This window comes from Herpailurus yagouaroundi, unplaced genomic scaffold (genome assembly GCF_014898765.1).
Source record: "Herpailurus yagouaroundi ecotype Mexico unplaced genomic scaffold, PumYag 192, whole genome shotgun sequence".
Classification (NCBI taxonomy): Eukaryota; Metazoa; Chordata; class Mammalia; order Carnivora; family Felidae; genus Herpailurus; species Herpailurus yagouaroundi.
Window position 1 is genome coordinate 26289687 of NW_024412423.1, and position 18205 is coordinate 26307891.

General features: G+C 50.7%; 1 protein-coding gene across 1 annotated transcript in view; it reads right to left on the reverse strand.

The window, feature by feature from the left end:
* NRG2 (neuregulin 2) overlaps window positions 1-18205 on the reverse strand; it is a 188084-nt gene that overhangs the window by 26037 nt on the left and 143842 nt on the right. The window contains 2 exon segments of the mRNA XM_040444660.1: window positions 6771-6889; window positions 12240-12411. Of these exon segments, the coding sequence (XP_040300594.1) occupies window positions 6771-6889; window positions 12240-12411 (291 nt within the window).

Sequence of the window (18205 nt, forward strand, 5' to 3'; positions counted from 1 at the left end):
CCAGCCCGGGCCTCCATGGTCTCTCTCTCGGATGACCACAACACAGCCTCTTCACCACTCTTTCTGCCCTCACTCTTGCCTTCATCTCTCACCATTTTGCTTCATTGCTGTCAAAGTGATCTTTAAAATATGTAAAAGCGGTCAATCACTGCCACGAATCAAAACCCTCCAATGGCTTCCATTTACACTCAGAATACTTTCCCCAGTCCCCCCGCCTCCCCCACTTCGTGTCCTATCCCTCTCTTAGAGTATATTCGTACTATACTGGCTTAGTCCAGCTCCTCTACCAAGCCAGGTGTCTTCCTGTCCAGGGTTTTCAAAGTATCAGCATCTCAGAGAGGCTTCCCAGGCTCCTCCCTCACTCCTTCTCTTAGCTGTGTACATTTGCACGTCTAGTACTTATTCTAACATAATTAAGTGACCAGCTCCTTCACCCGAATGTAAGCTCCATCTGGACAAGGTCCATGTCTGTCTTCAACAACAAACTCCAATGTTCAGCATAGTGCTTGAGATGTAACGGGGTGCCTAACAAGTGTTTACAAATATTCGTTATGAGCAAACAAATATCTGAATCTTCAGAGTAAGGTGGCTTCTACTACCATCCCAGGAGCTACCCTGGTCAACTTGGCCTGATGATGACTGAAGCATCATCTCCTATAGTGCAAATTTTCCTGGCAGGTCACTGGGGGAAATGAAAATCAAAACCACCATGAGATACCACTTCACACCCACTTGGATGGCTATAGTCAAATGGACAATAACACACAGTGGTGAAGATGTGGAGAAATTGGAATCTCTGTACATTGCTGGTGGGAATATAAAATGGCGCACCCACTTTAGAACACCGCCTGGTAGTTCCTCAACAAATGAAACCTAGAGTTACCATGTGACCAGGCAACTACACTTCCAGGTATACACCCAAGAGAATGAAAAACCTATGTCCACCCAAAAACGTGTTCATGAATATTCTAGCAGCATTGTGCCTAATAGCCCAAATGGGGAAACACCTCAGATGACCCAACAACCCAAACTGATGAATGGATACACAAAAGATGTTCTATCCATACAATGGAATAGTAGTCACGAAAAGCAAAGAAGTGCTGCTGTATGCTACAACATGGATGAATCTCAAAAACCTGATGTTAAATGGAAGAAACCGGTCACAAAAGGCCACATATTATATGATTCTATTTATATGAAGTGTCCAGATTAGGGAAATCTGTGGAGGCAGAAAATAGGTGTGTGGTTGCCATAAGCTGAGGGATGCGGGATTGGGGAGCATGTGCTAATGGGTTTAGGGTTTCTGAAAATATTTGGGAATTAGTGGTGATGGTTATTCAACCTTGTGAAAATCCTAAAAGCCACTGAATTGTATACTTCAAAAGGGTGAATTTTATGGTATATAAGTTATACCTACAATTTTTTGATTTTAAAAATTACCTGGAGGGGGAGCCTGGGTGGCTCAGTTGGTTGGGTGTCAGACTCTTGATTTTGGATTGGGTCATGATCCCAGGGTTGTGGGATCGAGTCCTGCATCAGGCTCTGCACTGAACGTGGAGCCTGCTTAAGATTCTCTCTCTCCTTCTGTCCCATCCTGGCTTGCATGCTCGCTCTCTTTCTCTCTCAAAAAAAAAAAAAAAATGCCTGGAAGAATGGCTAAAATCAAGAATGTAAGGAACAGCAAGTATTGGTGAAGTTGTGGAGAAATAGGAACCCTTTGTGCTCCGTTGGGGGGAATGCAAACTGGTGCAACCACTGTGGAAGACGGTATGGAGGTTCCTTAAACAAGTAAAATTAGCATATGATCCAATAATCCCACTACTGGGTATTTACCCAAATAATATGAAAACACTAATTCAAAAAGATATGTGCAACCCTAGGTTTATTGCAGCATTATTTACGATAGCCAAGATATGGAAGCGACTCAAGTATCCATCCATAGATGAAGGAATAGAAAAGATGTGGTATATACATACATAATGGAATATTACCCAGCCATAAAAAAGAATGCAATCTCAATGTTTGCAACTTGGATGGACCTAGGGGACAATGCAAAGTGAAATATGTCAGTCAGAGAAAGACATATACAGCATATGATTTCACTCATATGCGGGATTCAAGAAACAAAGGAATAAAGAAAAAGAGACAAAAAAACCAGGCCCTTAAATAGAGCAAACTAGTGGTTGCCAGAGGAGAGAGGGGTGGGGGATGGGTGAAATAGGTGCAGGGTATGAAGAGCTCATTTGTGGTGAGCACAGAGCAAAGTAAAGAGTTGTTGAATCACTATACGATGCACCTGAAACTAATATTGCATGCTAATTATATTGGAATTAAAATTGAAAATGCCTGGAAGGGTAATCCCAGGAGGTTTCTATCAGCCATTAGTGTCTTAGTGGGCATGAGCTTATCCAGGCTTTGAAGAGGGAAGGGCCAGGAGGAGAGCTGATAGCGATGGGCCTGTCTCCTGCCAGCCGGTTGCTGCAAGCACTCTTCACCGTTGCTCTTGGAGAAACCTTTTCTTATCTTTCAAGGCCCAGGTCAAGTGATCTTGCTCCATCAAGGCTCCCTCCCACCTGCTCAGTCTGCCCCCTTTCCTGCTGTTAAAGTTGCCTCTCTTTCCTCTTCCATGGGTTAGAACGGGCCGATGCTCTGAATTTGGGTTTTAGTTTCCTATCAGGAACTTTGAGGGACCTAGACTAGAAGCCAAGACTATGACTCCCCTGAGTTTACAGCAGGGTCTTTCTGAGTAAGGCCTTACTGAATATGTGAGCAAAAGAGCAGGTGTGTGTGTGTGTGATTAAACAGCCAGCCTTTCTAAGCCCCCCCACCCCACCCCAGCCCACCCCACCCCAGCCCCCGTAAGGGACTCCCTCTCCAGGGCTTCCATGGTCTTGTGACACCCCAGGTCAAGTCTGCCTACCCTCTGGGGCAAAGCTAGGCTCAGATCGATATCCTGGGATTGGAGCAGCCACCGTGAGATATTCCCGAGATCTCTTTCAGCTGGGGATGAGGCAGCTGGTTTCCATAACCCAGAGATGGGTCGGACCAAGCTGATTGTTTTATTAACAGCACCACACACTTCTTGCTGACTCCTCCTCCTCCTCCCAGGCAACCAGGAAGGCAGTCTCTCGTGAGCTGGTAGAGTTATGACTGTAAGAAGCGTCTGCTTCAATCTGAGGAAGGAGCATCAGGCTCCGCAGGAACAGAGCCAAAGCAGGGAGCCAAGAGTCGCAGCGATGCCCCTTGAACGGCCACTGCTCCTTGCCTCCTGTGCCCTCTTCTGGCCACCCCGCCCCTTAGCCCTGGCTTCCCTGGGGCCTGGGCGGGCCAAACCAACCCACCTTGGGATGAGTCACAAGGGGGCAGGCACAGCTGCCCGCTACCCGCCCTTCATCTCCTCCCCAGGGTGTGGTTGCTGCCGGTCTTCTGGGTTCCATGGGTAAACAAGGAGCCTGGGTATCTCTGCCTGTGGAGATGTCCTCCACGGGGATCCTCCTGATACCATGCAAGTGGCCCTGTTCACCGCCCCATGTCAAGGGTAGGGGCCTACTATGAACTGAGCACGGCAACAGAAGAGGTGGGGTGTGTGTGTGTGTGTGTGTGTGCATGCACACGCGTGCACGCATGTGGTGGTGGCTAGGTGCACAAGTGTCAGTCTCGACATCAAACTCAGAATCCCAGAATTTTATGGGCAACGGGTCTAGAGATGATCTGGTTCCGCCTCACAGGGGGGAAATGGAAGATAAGCGAGGTGGAGGAACTCCACCAGGCTTGCACGACAGAGCTCAGAAGAGACCAAAGCACTGGACTCTCGGCCACTCTGCCCTGCCGCTCTCCTGCTGGGCTGGAGGGAGGAAAGGCATGGAGCCCTGTGGGAAGCTCCCAGGGCCCAGCCCAAACCTCCACCGATCAGAACACGGACTGCTGAGGGCTGACAGGAGGCCATGGGTGGGGTGGGGCTTCAGCTTATCTGAGCGGGTCTTAAAATGGTCTACGGTCTCAGACCCCGAACCCACAGGTGAGAGGGCACTGCTGTGGTTTTGGGCACGGCAGCCCTTCCCTCCTGCTCTACTGCCGACACCCGTCGAGGGAGGTGCCGCTGTCTCGTTCTGGCAGGCCCATCACTCAGACTCTGTATACACACGAGCCTGGAAAAGATGCCACCCCATCTCCTGAGCACAGTGACTGGGCCAAGCGGGGCGTGTGAATTAAGTACGGTCAGCTGGCACCCATCCTTGTGTTCCTAGGAGTGGATGTAGAGACAAAGCTACCGCTTTTTCTCTGGGAGAGAGGCCGGGGTGATGTAAACATGGAGCTGTCTGAGGCCACGGCCTCTTCTTCCCAATCCATTCCCCAAACAGGGGAGAAGCCCATTTTGCTGTAGGAGAGAGTGAGGACAATACCCAGAGGGAGAGAGCACCTTGATCCCGACTCTGAGGACTTGGATTCTATCAGCTCTACCTGTGGATTTCCCAGTTTCAAAAACCAATCAATTACTTAAGGTAGTTTGAAGTTGGGTTCTTGTCAGTTCTAACCAAGAAAATCTTGAATAATAAAACAATAAACATCAAATCCAAAGTGGATCTAAGAATGTCTGCCCACTATGGCTGGAGGTAACAGGTGCCGGACACCTAGCATGGTCCATTTTCCTGGGCTTGGGACAGGTTAGGAGGAGCAGGGAGGGCAGGTACTGGAGCATATGGGAGTCAGTAAAGGCCTTGGAGAAGATTATAAATCTTTTTCTATATTTACCAGGTGCGTACTGTAAGCCAGGCACTGTGTTAGGCTCTGAGGTTAGAATGGCGATCAGGCTACACGTAGCCCCACGGAGCTCAGGGTCTCAGTGTTTGCTAACTACTTTTACATTGTATAGTGCTCTCGTGAACCATTAGTTAGACTTGGGGCAGGATATTTAACCACTTTGAGCTTCAGTCTCATAATTTATAAAATACACCACGGGCTTGTCAGGGTTCAAGATATAGTGTGGAATGTGGAATGGAGCAGCTCTCGGTAAACAGTAGCTGTTCCTGTAACTCCTGGGGAGAAGGCATCATTCCTGCTCTCCCCACTCCTGTCTCCATCATTCCATGGTGGAGGTCACACTTGCATAAAGAAAAAGTTCAGCAACAGTATGAGATTTGAAAAATGAGACACTAGAATTCAGGAAAGACCACAGTTGGCCAAGAAGTGGCCTGGGAGCGAGGCCTGGGGGTGACACTGGTGGGATGAAGGGGTCAGGGAGGACGGCAGCCTGGGAGAGATGGCACGAGAAGAGGAATATGAATGGACTGTGAGGGACTGACACAGTTACGGCTGGAAAGATCGTTTGCGCCAAGTTGGTGTGAACTGGGTTGTGGACAGAGTCCTTGTTCTGTGGTACCATGGGGTAGGGGCATGACAAGATAAAAGCATCTTAAGAGGCTACTGCTCAGGTTTAGGTGAATCAAGATGAAACCTGGGCCAGGTTGCCTCTGACATAGGGTTGGAATGGGGGGTACGGATGTGAGAAAGATCCAGAAAGAAGATCAACCAGGACTCTGAGACCTGGAACTATACAATATAGTGGAGGAGGAGCCTCAGAACCTGGGAGAATAGGGTAACCCCTTACAACATGGGGCAGGCAGGGTCTGCAGCGGGTTTTTCTCCAAGGGTCTCAGGGCAAGGAACGTTCCACATTCTCCTGATAATGCTGGGTTTAGGGAGCACTGGAGGCCTGTCCAGTGGAAGTACTGGCAGGTGAAGGCAGATACAGGATTAGATGGGCAGGGGCAGGCCTGGAAGCGAACCCAAATAACCAGGTAGCCAAGTGATATGCCCAGTGTGTGGGTGGTGCTGGGAAGACAGCGAGCTGTTTGGAGTTAGTTCCTGGTTTGGAGTTAGTTCCCGGGGCTAGAGTGGAAGCATGCGGTCTAAGGACAGGCAGCTCCGGCCACTTTCCGGTCAAGGGAAACCAGGTTGTCTGCCCACTGACACTGTAGCTGCCATGGTGGAGGCAGGAAGCTAAGGGTGCCCTGGGTGCTGTGGGCTCCTGAACTCGCATGTTTTTAATTTTGTTTAACGTTTATTTTTGAGAAAGTGCAAGCGGGGAAGGGGTAGAGAGAGAGGGAGACACAGAATCTGAAGCAGGCTCCAGGCTCTGAGCTAACAGCTCAGAGCCTGACACGGGGCTTGAACTCATGAACCATGAGATCAGAACCTGAGCTGAAGCTGGACACTTAACCGACTGAGCCACCCAGGCACCCTGACTGCGTATGTTTTTAAGGAAGAGGCCCACCTGTTGGAGAAGGGTCTGCAGTCCCTGAAAAGAGGCCGCCCGCAGGGGCCAATCCACCCAAGTCTCCTGGCCATGGCCCCCACCAAGATGGCTGCCTGCACTCGGGTGCCCAGCAAAGCAACAGGCAGTCAGCTCCCACACGCCCGGGGCCTGCCTCTCCCCGGAGCCCCGCTCCTGGCAGCCCAGCCTCCCATAATTGCCTTCTAAAAATATCTTTTCCCCACCCCCACCTCTTGATTTCAAAATATTTAGTTTTCAGGATATTTAAAATGAGAGCTGGCGGCTCTTCCAGGCCCAGATAACAAAGCTAAACATTTATGCTTGGACTGCATTTCTCTGAATCGGCCCAGATCTCGGGGATTGATAGGGCAGCAGCAGGAGGGGAGGGGAATCAAGTGCAAGATGGATCATGTGCGGGCTTCCAGAGGGCTGGGGGCAACTGGCCCGCCCCATCAAACACCCATAGGACCCCTCCCCTTGTTGGGGGACCACCTACCGCTGTTGACATGGAGCCGGCCCCGAACCGTGTCCTTCCCCAGGATGTTCTCAGCCTCGCAGACATACTCCCCAGCGTCCTCCACCTTCACCTTGTTGAACTGTAGTCGTGAGTTCTTTCTGGTTAGGGAGGGGATAAGAGGGGGAGAGACGTGAGCCAAGGCCCTGGCTGTCTGTGGATTCCCAGCGGTCACCTCTTCCCATACAGCCCCAGTGGCTGTGCAGGGTGGGTGGGAAGTAGATTCTGGGTTCCAGGTAGAATGCTGAGTCCCCGGAGCTGGAGGGGGACCTAGGGGCACAGGAGAACACAGGGAAGAGCTAGTGGCTGCACATATGTTCTAAATCTATGAACCCGCATGTCCACTTTTCTAGGGCCAGACCTTCTTTGTACCCTTTTTGTGGGGGAGAAAAGTGGGGTCTCCTAAGGAAGTCACATGGCTACCTCTCTCCTCTCCTTTTGGTGTCCCTCCCCCAGTCGTGGTGTTTCCCTGAAAACAGGGCAGCCTCCGGCTTGCCATTTACCTCAGCCTTCCCTTAGAAGTGGCAGCCTGTCACTCTAGATATGGAAGACCTGTTCCCAGGTACCTGGGCAGGCCCTTGATCTAACAGGTTCCCATGGTAACTGTGCCCAGCCTCCTGGTCCCAAACTGTAGCTCCCCTGTCTTCATATTAGCCCTGCCACCAGGGGTACTCTGGGGCCTCTCCCAGGGGCTTTAGCTTCATTCACTCATTCGTTCATTCATTCATTCATTCATTCGTCAATTTAATAAAGCTTCTGTGTCCTTGAATTTTGGATACGTCAAGGGAACAAACAGATCCTAATCCTAACGGCCTGACTTGCCCCTCATGGCTAACATGAAAGCGGACAGGGCAGTACAGATGGGAAAACTGAGTCCTAGAGGGGCTTCTGGATTTGTCCAAAATCACCTGGCAAGGTGAAAGCAGAGGTGGGTGAAAAGCGGGAATTGGTGGGACACGGGCCCCTCGGTGGCTCATGGACTATTTCCCAGAGCCCGAGGCTGGGGCTAGCCCCCTCTGTGAAGGGCTTTTCACCCAGTCCCTGCATGCCGAGAGTTGTGGGGCCAGGCCTGGGCAGGGACTCCGTGCTGTGTGTGACTCCAGGGCACCAGGCCCCGGTTCTCCTCTTCTTTCTGAAGACCCTGCCAAACCTCTCCTTCCTTCCCAGGGTTTCTCTGCGCTTGCCCCAGGGTACCTGGGCTCTGCAGGGTCTGTTCACACCTCCCATCCCTCTCTCTGCCACAGTGCTCTTGAGGGGCCCATCCGAGCTCTGGATAAAGCCTAGTACCCCAGCCCGGCCCCCAGGGGGAAACAAGAAGTAGCATGAAAATTTCTTTACATGATGTAACCTCTTCCTCTTTTTAGCCCCAAATTAAAACACCAGATTCCCAGAATCTGTGTTGTGTGTTGGAGGGGTGGTGGAACAGGAGGTAGGGCAGTACAGCTGTCACTGTCCTAAGCCCAGGGATGAAAACCAGAGCCACGAAAGCTGCTGGGGGAAGGACAGGGGAACGAGGCTGGGCCCTGGGTAGAGGAGGCGGCAAACGGACCGCCATCGTCACTGGGGCTGTACTCTGGAGCTCCCCGTTTCCTGGGCTCGCCTCTGCCTCCAGGGGGGGCCTCCTCTCAGATCACCTCACTCTAAGATCCTCCAAATGAGGGTCCATGAGGTTGTCTGGTCAGCAGGCCCTGTTGCCGTGGTGACATCCTCGCTGATGTCTCGGCGACAGCTGCCTGGCTGCCCCCGCAACTCCATCCCTCCAACCCTTCCCAGCTCAAGCCAGTCTCTGTCTCCTTGGCCTGGTGGCTGCCTCCAAACCTCTTCTGTCAATTCAAGTTTGTTCTCCTCATTAAACAGAGCCCTGGAGGCCCCTCTGGCTAAAAGAGCATCTCCTTCCTGGCTCCAGCCTAATTAGATACCACAAAGTCCAGCTGCCCCAGGACCAGGCTTCTCTCACTTCTTGGCCATCAGCAGCAATTCCCTGACACTGGGTGAGAAGCGCAGATGACCACCTGAGGCTCGCAGGGTCAAGGTATAGGGGGCACAGAGCCAGAATCTCCTTCTCACCCACTGCTGTACTCAAAGGAGCTTCCTTTACACCACATCCCATGTAACAGGAAAGAAAGGTGGAGTTAGGCTCACAGATACCTGGAGGGATAAAAGCTGGAAATGGAAGGAAGGCCTTCCCACACAAGGTACATGAGACCTTCAGAAAGTGTAGGTCCAGGGCTCAGGGAGAGGCCCTCTCCTTTGAGGAACTGGAAAGAGGCAAGTGGACAGAAGCAATGACCCCTAGGTTTACTGGTTGCAGGCACCTTAGCTTATCAGCTGTGTGATGATCTCGTCAGTTCCAGGGAGGGGGGCCCAGACTTGCATAAGAGACCCTGGGGTCAGAGCCAAAGGGTATAGGCTCTATGGTTCTCTTAGCCCTAGAGGAGCAGGGGCCACTACATTCTCTTCTCACTCCTAGCTCCCGTAGGAAGCCCCGAGGATTCAAGATTCTCTCCCACCTTCCTGGTGCCCAGTGCCCGCTCGCCACAATGACCCAGGCCTGCCCCTGTGATGGGTGCACCTCCCCTCCTTCCTCAGCCAGTTTTCTGCTGGCAGGAACGCATCCTCCACCCGTCCGCACATTTCCTCAGTGCCTACCTCCTGCTGCCTGCCTGAGGGGCCTGTTCCAGCTTGCCCCTCATAAATAAGGGAACACGCGGTTCTGCAGGGGAGGGACCTGCGCCCAGGGCTTGGGGGGGCTGGTTTTCTTCTGGCACAGGAAGGCTTGGGTGAGACACCTCAGCATGGCGGCCCTAGAGATAGCCAGCACCCGCCGGGAAGGGGGCCTCTGAGAACCAAGAGCCATTTCAAGAGCTACTGTGGCCTGGCAGATGGCGTGCTAGGATGACCAAAGAGCAAGCTGTAGTGTGGGTGGAAGGAAAGAGAGATTTTGCCAGAATGGAGACTCCTGCTCCTGTCCCTGGCCCCCCTGGTAGGTGAAGCGTGTGTGTGGAGGTGGCAGGCCTCTTTGCCACAGTGAGGGAATCAGAAGTTCTCCATCACAGCTCCCCGTCTTCTACCCAGCCAACTCGCTGCTGGGAGCCCAGGAGCAGGTTGGGTGGAGCGAAGTTTCAGGAATGCAGCAAATGGGACAGGGCCCTAACAGAAAGAAGGCAGGAGGCACACTTCAGGCTCTTAGGGGTCCCCAATACCCAGGACTGAAAGACTTGACCACGTACTCTTTCTGGACTGGGTAACCAATTTGTCAGATGAGGCTTAGGGCGCCTGGGTGACTCAGTTGGTTAAGCGTCTGACTTTGGCTCAGGTCATGATCTCAGTTTGTGGGTTTGAGTCCTGTGTCGGGCTCTCCCCTGACAGTGCAGAGCCTGCTTGAGATGTTCTCTCTCCAAATTTCTCTGCCCCTCGCCCACTAATGCATGCACATACTCTCTTTCTCTCAAAATAAATAAACTTGAAGAAAAAAAAAAAAAGTGAGGCTTAACCAGGACGGTAACTTGCTCAAAGTCTAGGTCAACCCAAAGGGTGTCTTGTCCAGTCCTAGAGTCGCCCTGAACCCGGGAGAGGACATCTAGTTCTGCAAGATTCTCATCAATGTAACACTCAATGCGGATGTCCTCTGCCAGGCTGTACAGGGCAAAAGGGTGTATATGGGTGGCATCCAGCCTCTGAGGCTCTCTCATGCTAGAGGGAAAGAGAACCCCCCAAATGAATGGAACGGTGTCCAAGGCACCATGAGAAGAGACCATGAGAGCTTCCTGGAGGGTTCAGGGAGGTGTCCCAGAGGATATGACATTTAATCTGGACCTGGAGAACTTTGCCAGGGACAAGGTGGGGGAGGGGGGAGCTGCCAGCATAGCTGGGGTCCAAGTCCAGGGTCATGAAAGGAAAGACCGGGGATCAGGAGCACTGAGGAGTTGGGGAGCAGCATGGCAGTGACTTAAAGGTGAGGAAGAGAGGAGTTGGAAGGGTCCTGAGGTCTGGGTTGAGGCTGGCATACAGCAGGCTCTCAAGATCTATCCAGCAAATGAGTGAATGATCAGATATGTGTCCATGTTAGAAAGGTCATCCCCTGCCAGGGTCACAGGGCTCAGTGGACCTCTAAAACTATAAGCAAAACTGGGTGGATAAGGCACATTTTTCTCTGAAAAAAAGGGTGGGGGCCTTCACCACATTCTGTATTGGAAGCTAGACTAGAGGCTCTGTGAGGGTGGGGACCATGTCTGGGTCAATCGCCAGTGTACGTCCAGCCTCTGGCAGAGTAGAGTGCCTGGCACAGGGCTGATGTTCCATATGCACATGTTAGATACAGAGATGAGCTCACAAACGGGCCTGTGGCCCAGGAAAAGTGGGGATGGCCAAGAGTGGGACCGTGGAGGACAAGAGGCCAGAGGCAGGAGAGCAGATAAGAAACATGCAGGGCAAGGAGCAGGGTGTCTCCCGCTGGAGGGGGTGGTGCCAAGCAGCGGGCACTCCACTTCCACGACAGCTGTGAGGAGAGCACAGGAGGGTGAGGCAGGGCCGGAGAGGGCAAGGGGGAGAGGCTAGACTGGGGCATACAGGATCAGAGCTGTCTGTGGGTATCTTGGGGGTGGGATCTAGTGTTCAGCTGGCAGTGTGGATCTGGAACTCCGGTATAAAAAAAAAGTCATCACAGGGTTATCAGCTCAGAGAGGGTGAAATCACCCACAGGTGGAGAGGGAGGGAGAAGAGGAGGGAAGCCCCCTCAACAGGAAACTTCCAGCCCTGATGGTGACTGAGAGAACGGTCAGAGGCACGGAAGGACCAGGAAGGGGGGCTGCAGAGGCAAGAGAGCAGGTGGCATCCATGCCAGTGGCTGCAGAGGGGCCTGGAGGCAAGGGGCGTGGGAGGTCTGAGGTCGCCAGGTCTCTCAAGAGCCACAGCCATAGGCAGAGTGGGGGTGTATTTACAAGGCAGATTCCAGGAAGGCAAAGAGGTGTGGAGGACGACAGGGTGGAGTCAGTGGACATGAAACTGACCCTCCATGATGGTGGAGAGAAGTGGGATGGGCAAGAAGTGGAGGAGGGAGAGGGGCAGCGATGTGGAGGGAAAGCTTTCAGAAGGGAAGTGATGTGAGAGGGTTGGCGTTGGAGAGAAAAAGGTGGAGGTCATCACTCATGATCTCCCAGATGCATCCTGGAACCAGTGTTTCCCTGAAGATGGCCAAATGTGGGCTTTCGGACACTGTGGCAGATCCTGTGAGAAGTTTTGGGGACAAGAGGGGACTTCCGCAGGTAAAGCTGAGTTCGATAATCCATCCAGAGACATTCATTAAGCATCTACAGCCCGCACGACACTGGGCCAACATAATCCAGAGGTGCAAGGAGAGATTGGGTGTGGCCAGGAAGGGGGGACCAGGGCCGGTCCCTCCTTTTCAGGGAGGATGGAGGGCAGCCGGGTGGACAGAGTGTTTTTTCTCACCTGCCGTTGCCGTACTTGATGCGAATGTCACGGCTGCGGTTGAGCTCCTTGCCATCCTTGAACCAGCGATAGGAGGGCTGAGGGTTGCCGGCTGCTGCCTCACACTTCAGTGATTGCTTCTCACCCACCTGTCCCGTCTGGCTCTTCATCTTCTTCAGCTTGGGCCGGGTGGCTGTGGGGTACAAGGCAGGGAGGTGAGCACTGGTGGCAGAGGGGGCAGGCAAGTGCCAAGTGTGAGCAGTGCAGGAAGGGCCGCCCCTCCTGGTGTCATTTGCCAGTTCAATTCGATAAGCGTTCACAGAGGGCCTGCCATGATGTCAATGTGGCTACTACCTATGGGCTTTCCTTCACGCCTGGAACGGTACTAGGAATTTTATAAACCTTAGCTTATGAAAATAACCCCATGAACTCACTGCAATGATAAAGCCCCTTTATGGATGGCGAAAACTGCGGCTCAAAATGGTGACGTCGCTTCCTCAAGGTGAACTGGGATTCAAACCCAGGTTCCCTTGACTTCAGTGCTCAGGCTCTAACTGGTGTCCCAGACCCCCAGGCCTAAGCTGGCCTAGAGGACACAGGCAGACCAAGATGACAGACACCGCTCCTGCCCTCAGGAAGTTCAGTCTGGTAGGAAAGCTGTAACCTGGCATTAACATCACAGCATGGTTCACAGAGGCCCGAAGTTACAAAAACTGAGGGGAGCGACCCCAATCCAGGCTGGGGGAGGAGCTAACTTAGCTAAGAGCTGAAGAAGGCTAAGGGGCCAGAGTGGGTAGGAAGGGAGGTGGGCCAGGCAGAGTCAGCATTGTGGCTCAGGAGAATCCCATGCGGTCCGGCGGCTGGGCTCACTCGGATGGGTCGAGTGGAGCAGCTGTCTGGGTGATAAAGCTTGGAGCTACACTGGTGGGCACAGGCCCACCCAGTGCTGCAGGCCTGCAAATGTCAAGCTACTAGAGGCTTCTCCCATTTTTCTTACACATAATTCTGTTTCCACATGCCCACTCTCCCATGCTTCATCTCCTTGTCCCCCTCCCCTCAACAACCTAAACCAAAAAAAGAAGAAAAAAAAAAAAAGGAAAAAGTACTCTGTTCACAGGAAGGTAAGGGCAAGCCCGTGCTCCCTGCTGTGGTGGTAATTCCACTGGGACAGCCCTTCACACGTTACACAATGCCTTCATGCATGCTCTCATTTGGTCCCTGAGCTCTGTAAGGCAAGTGTCATTGCCGACTTGGATGGTGAAGATGAGACTCAGAGAAGGTAAGAAACTTGACCAACGCCACACAGCCAGGCTGCCACGGAGCTGGCACCAGAGCCCAGGTGTCTGGGTTTGCAACAGGTCAGGCTTGTAGCAGCCTGGTGTCTGCTTTGCAGCCCGTGTCTCTTCTGGGAGAATGAGGACCTCATTGAAATCCTTCCAACAGCAGAAGCGATGGTCTGCTGGGGCTAGGGAGTTGTCCGGTGACTGAATGGTCTAGGCTGGCTCTGGACGAAGGTGCCTGAGGGGGCCTGGCGGTCCCCCATTGAGCCTACCTCTGAGCTGCTGCTTGGAGGCAGGGGGAAGATGCCAGCGGGGAGAGAAGAGAGAGAAAGGGCTCCTGAAGCCTCAAAAACGATAAACATAGACCCCAAAAAACAGTGCTTGTGAAATGATTTTGTTCATTTTGGAAAACTTAACAATATAGATGGATAAAAGAAGCAATCATCCATCATCCTAGTACTCAGAAGTAACGTATAGCGACACACACACATGTTGTAAACAAATGGGTCAGTGTCAGTAACGTGTTTCTTTCATTTAATGAAACAAGGCCTTTGAGCTTGGCCTTAATTATTTTTTAATACTTTGTCTATTAAAAAAAATTTTCATGTTTATTTATCTATTTTGAGACAAAGAAAGCACGAGCAGGGGAGGGGCAGAGAGAGAATCCCAAGCAGGCTCCGTGCTGTCGGTGCAGAGCCAGAGGCGAGTCTCAATCTCACGAACCGTGAGGTCATGACCTGAGCCAAAATCAAGAGTCAGATGTTTAACCAGCTGAGCCATCCAGGCGCCCCTGTTTGTTTATTTATTTTAAATAGGCTCCACGCCCAACGTGGGGCTTGAACTTCCCATCCTGAGATCAAGAGCTACATGCTCCTACTGAGCCAGTCAGGCGCCCGTTGGCATTAATTATTAATAATAGCATTTCCCAAACTGAATTCTATAGGACATGAATATCCAGAGGGATGATAATAGGTATTACTTAAGAAAAGAGTTCCATGATCAAATCAGTTTGGGGAACAAGTGGGGAAACACGGTTAAAGAAGTATCATCACTGACTTTGGTATGATTCTCCAACCAAGGGTCTTAGAACTTTTTTTTCAGAACCCTCAGTAGCATTTCAAGGAAATAAAGTTATGCAGAATAGCTCTAAACATAACTTACATGTGTATATATATTTATAGATATATACATATTTTCATATCTTTACATAAATCAAAATTCAAGAATTGTAAAAGGGTATATGGTTTAAAAAACAAGTCTCCCTCTGGGGCACGTGGGTGGCTCAGTTGGTTGTGCCTCCGACTCTTGATTTTGGCTTGGATCATGATGCCAGTGTTGTGGGATCCAGGCCCACATTGGTCAGGCTCCATGCTGAGCGTGGAGCCTGCTTACGACTCCTCTCTCCCGGAGCACCTGGGTGGGTCAGTCGGTTAAGCATCTGACTCTTGGTTTCAGCTTGGGTCATGATCTCACGGTTCATGGGTTCGAATCCTGTATCGGGCTCTGCCTGGCAGTGTGGAGCCTGCTTGGGACTCTCTCCTCCCGCTTTCTCTCTGCCTCTTCCCTGCTCTCTCTCTCTTTATTTTTTTTTATTTTTTTTTAAATTTTTTTTTTCAACGTTTATTTATTTTTTGGGACAGAGAGAGACAGAGCATGAATGGGGGAGGGGCAGAGAGAGAGAGAGGGAGACACAGAATCGGAAACAGGCTCCAGGCTCTGAACCATCAGCCCAGAGCCCGACGCGGGGCTTGAACTCACGGACCGCAAGATCGTGACCTGGCTGAAGTCGGACGCTTAACCGACTGCGCCACCCAGGCGCCCCTCTCTCTCTTTAAATAAACATTAAAAAAAAGGATTCTTTCTCCCTCTACCCCTCTACCCCTCTCCCCACCTTGCCTTCTCTCTCTCTCTAAAATAAAACCAAAAAACAAGTCACTGTCTAACTTCTTTCCACAGCCACACAATTGTCTTTGCAGGAGGCAACCAATTGTATCAGTTCTGTTTATATCATTTCAGAGACATTTCAGGTATTTTATACAAACCCTACTGTTTACACATTATCTTCTCATTTTTCATGGTTGTATACTATCCCGGTGTAGGTGTATCATCATTTACGCAACCAATTCCTGTCCTGGGGTATGCAGCATGTTTTCTCCCATCCCCCACAGGATTAGCAGGCCCAGAGGAACATCCTGGCAACCTGACTCAGTATATGGATCCAGTGTGTTCATCCAGCGCACGCAGTGTTCATCCTTTGTACACACCCAGCGTGTACGGCTGGACACGCGGGATGGCTCTTGACTCAGACCGCCTGGATTCAAATCCAGGCTTTGCTACTTCTTAGCTTTGTGTCCTCAGGCTATTGACCTAATCCTTTTGTGCCTCGGTTTTCGTATCCATGAAATACGGGTGATAATAACAGCTCCCATGAAATACGGGTGATAATAACAGCTCCTACCTCATGGGATGATAGCTGTAAGGATCATATGAGACCATGCATGTAAAGCCAGGCTTGCACAGAGCATGAAACAAAGGTTAGCTATTATTGTTTCTTTCTTACTATCCACAATAATTTCCTAAGGCAATCTTTCTAAAAGTGGAATTGCTGCATCAAAAGGGTATGCGATCTTCCTCATCCTTAAACATTGCCAAATTGCCTTCTGGAAAGGTTGCACCAATTTGCACTCCAAACAGTGAATGACAGTGCCTGTTTTTTCCACACCCTCACTAACATGAGGTATTATCATGTATTTAATCTTTGCCAATTAGCTAGGCAAAAGATAACGTCTCTTTGTTGTTTTAGTTTGCATTTATTTGATTCCTGGTGAGGCTGACCACTTTTTATAAATGTATTGACTCATTGTATTGCTGAATTGCCTGTTCATGTCTGTACTGTTTTTCTAATGGGTGCTCATCTTCTTTTTGATCTGTGAGAGTTTTATATAAATAGTAAGGCTATTAACCTTTTGCTATAATTTTTTCCCCAATTACCTGCTTCTTATATTTTTAAATGCTGGTTTGGTGTGTTTTTTGTTTGTTTGTTTGTTTTTGACACCCAGAGGTTTTGTGTGTATCAACCTATCAGTCTGTTGGACTTTCTGGAACATCATTATTCTAAGTATGATTGAAGTCCTGCCTCAGCATCCTTGCCCTTTGCCTACACCACACTCTCCTTCATCTACTTGCTCTGGGGTCCCTAGTCACTTCTTATCAAGAGTTCTTAACCTTAGATGCTACTGAGAAACACAGGAAGCTTTAACAATTATGTAGGTGCCTAGAACATATCCTAGATGTTGTGAACCTATCTATCTATCTATCTATCTATCTATCTATCTATCTATCTTTTATTTATTTTAACGTTTATTTATTTTTGAGACAGGGAGAGACAGAGCATGAATGGGGGAGGGTCAGAGGAGAGGGTGACACAGAATCCGAAACAGGCTCCAGGCTCTGAGCTGTCAGCACAGAGCCCGATGCGGGGCTCGAACTCATGGACCGCGAAATCATGACCTGAGCCGAAGTCGGCCGCTTAACCGACTGAGCCACCCAGGCGCCCCTAATATTTATTTATTTTGAGAGAGAGAGAGAGAGAGAGAGAGTAGCGGAGGGGCAAAGAGAGAGGGGGAGAGAGTCCCAAGCAGGCTCTGTCAGTGCCGATCCCGATGTAGGGCTCGAACTCACAAACCGAGAGAACAGGACCTGAGCCAAAGTCAAGAGTCGGATGCTTAACTGACTGAGCCAGCCTGGTGCCCCCGAATATATATATTTAAAGATATATAACATAAAGGAAAGTGCACATCTTGTAAGTATATAGCTCAGTGACTGGAGCCAAACTAAAAACATCTTCACAGGTGGCTTTCCTTTAAAGTTAGGTTGACACCTAGTGATTTAACAATCTCGGTCAATTGGTGACCTCCAACTACTCTCCTCCTCCTTCTCATAAACTGGGGATGCAGAGAGCTCTTCTCAAGTTCCAAGGTGCCTCCCCCCACTGCATGGGGAATGTTGACCTTTCTTGCAGTTCTGAGACAAAGGGGCCTCCTGCCTTCCCCCACCCTTCAGTGAGCCATGGTGCGGATGGGGGTTACCTGGTGAGAGGAAATGGTGGTCACTCTACTACCTTGTTTCCCAGCATGAGTCCTAACACAATAGTACACACTGGGCCTGGGGCTACTGCTAATGGTGGTGATGGAGAGGGCGTGGTTATGTTCAGACTGACTCCAGAAACAGCAGGCATAACTCCAATTTAGGGGGCCTGAGGACCTGGGGGCTCCAAAGGCATTCCCTGCCACCACTGGAAAATCCAGGATTGCATTTCAGATCACAAGGAGTCCACTCTAGTGGGAATTCTGTGTGACCGGATAGCTGCTTCTTGATCATCTACTCACTTCAGAACAACCCCATCTATTCACTTGTTCCTCATTCATTCAATCATTCATTCATTCAACCTACTATATGACAGGCACTGTTCTGGGCCATGAATAGATACCAGTGCACAAGACAGATAAGATTCCTACTTCTTAGGGAACCTGAGTTTTAGTGAGGAGGAGGATAGACAACAGCAAATAATCAATAGGGACTATGAGGCAGCAATAAGCAGCAGGATGAAGTCCTGGAGGTGGGAATGAGCTTAGTGAGTTCAAGGGCTAAAAGAGGCCCATGTGGCTGGAAGACTCTGGAAGGCAGGGTGGTGGCATGAGGGGTGCC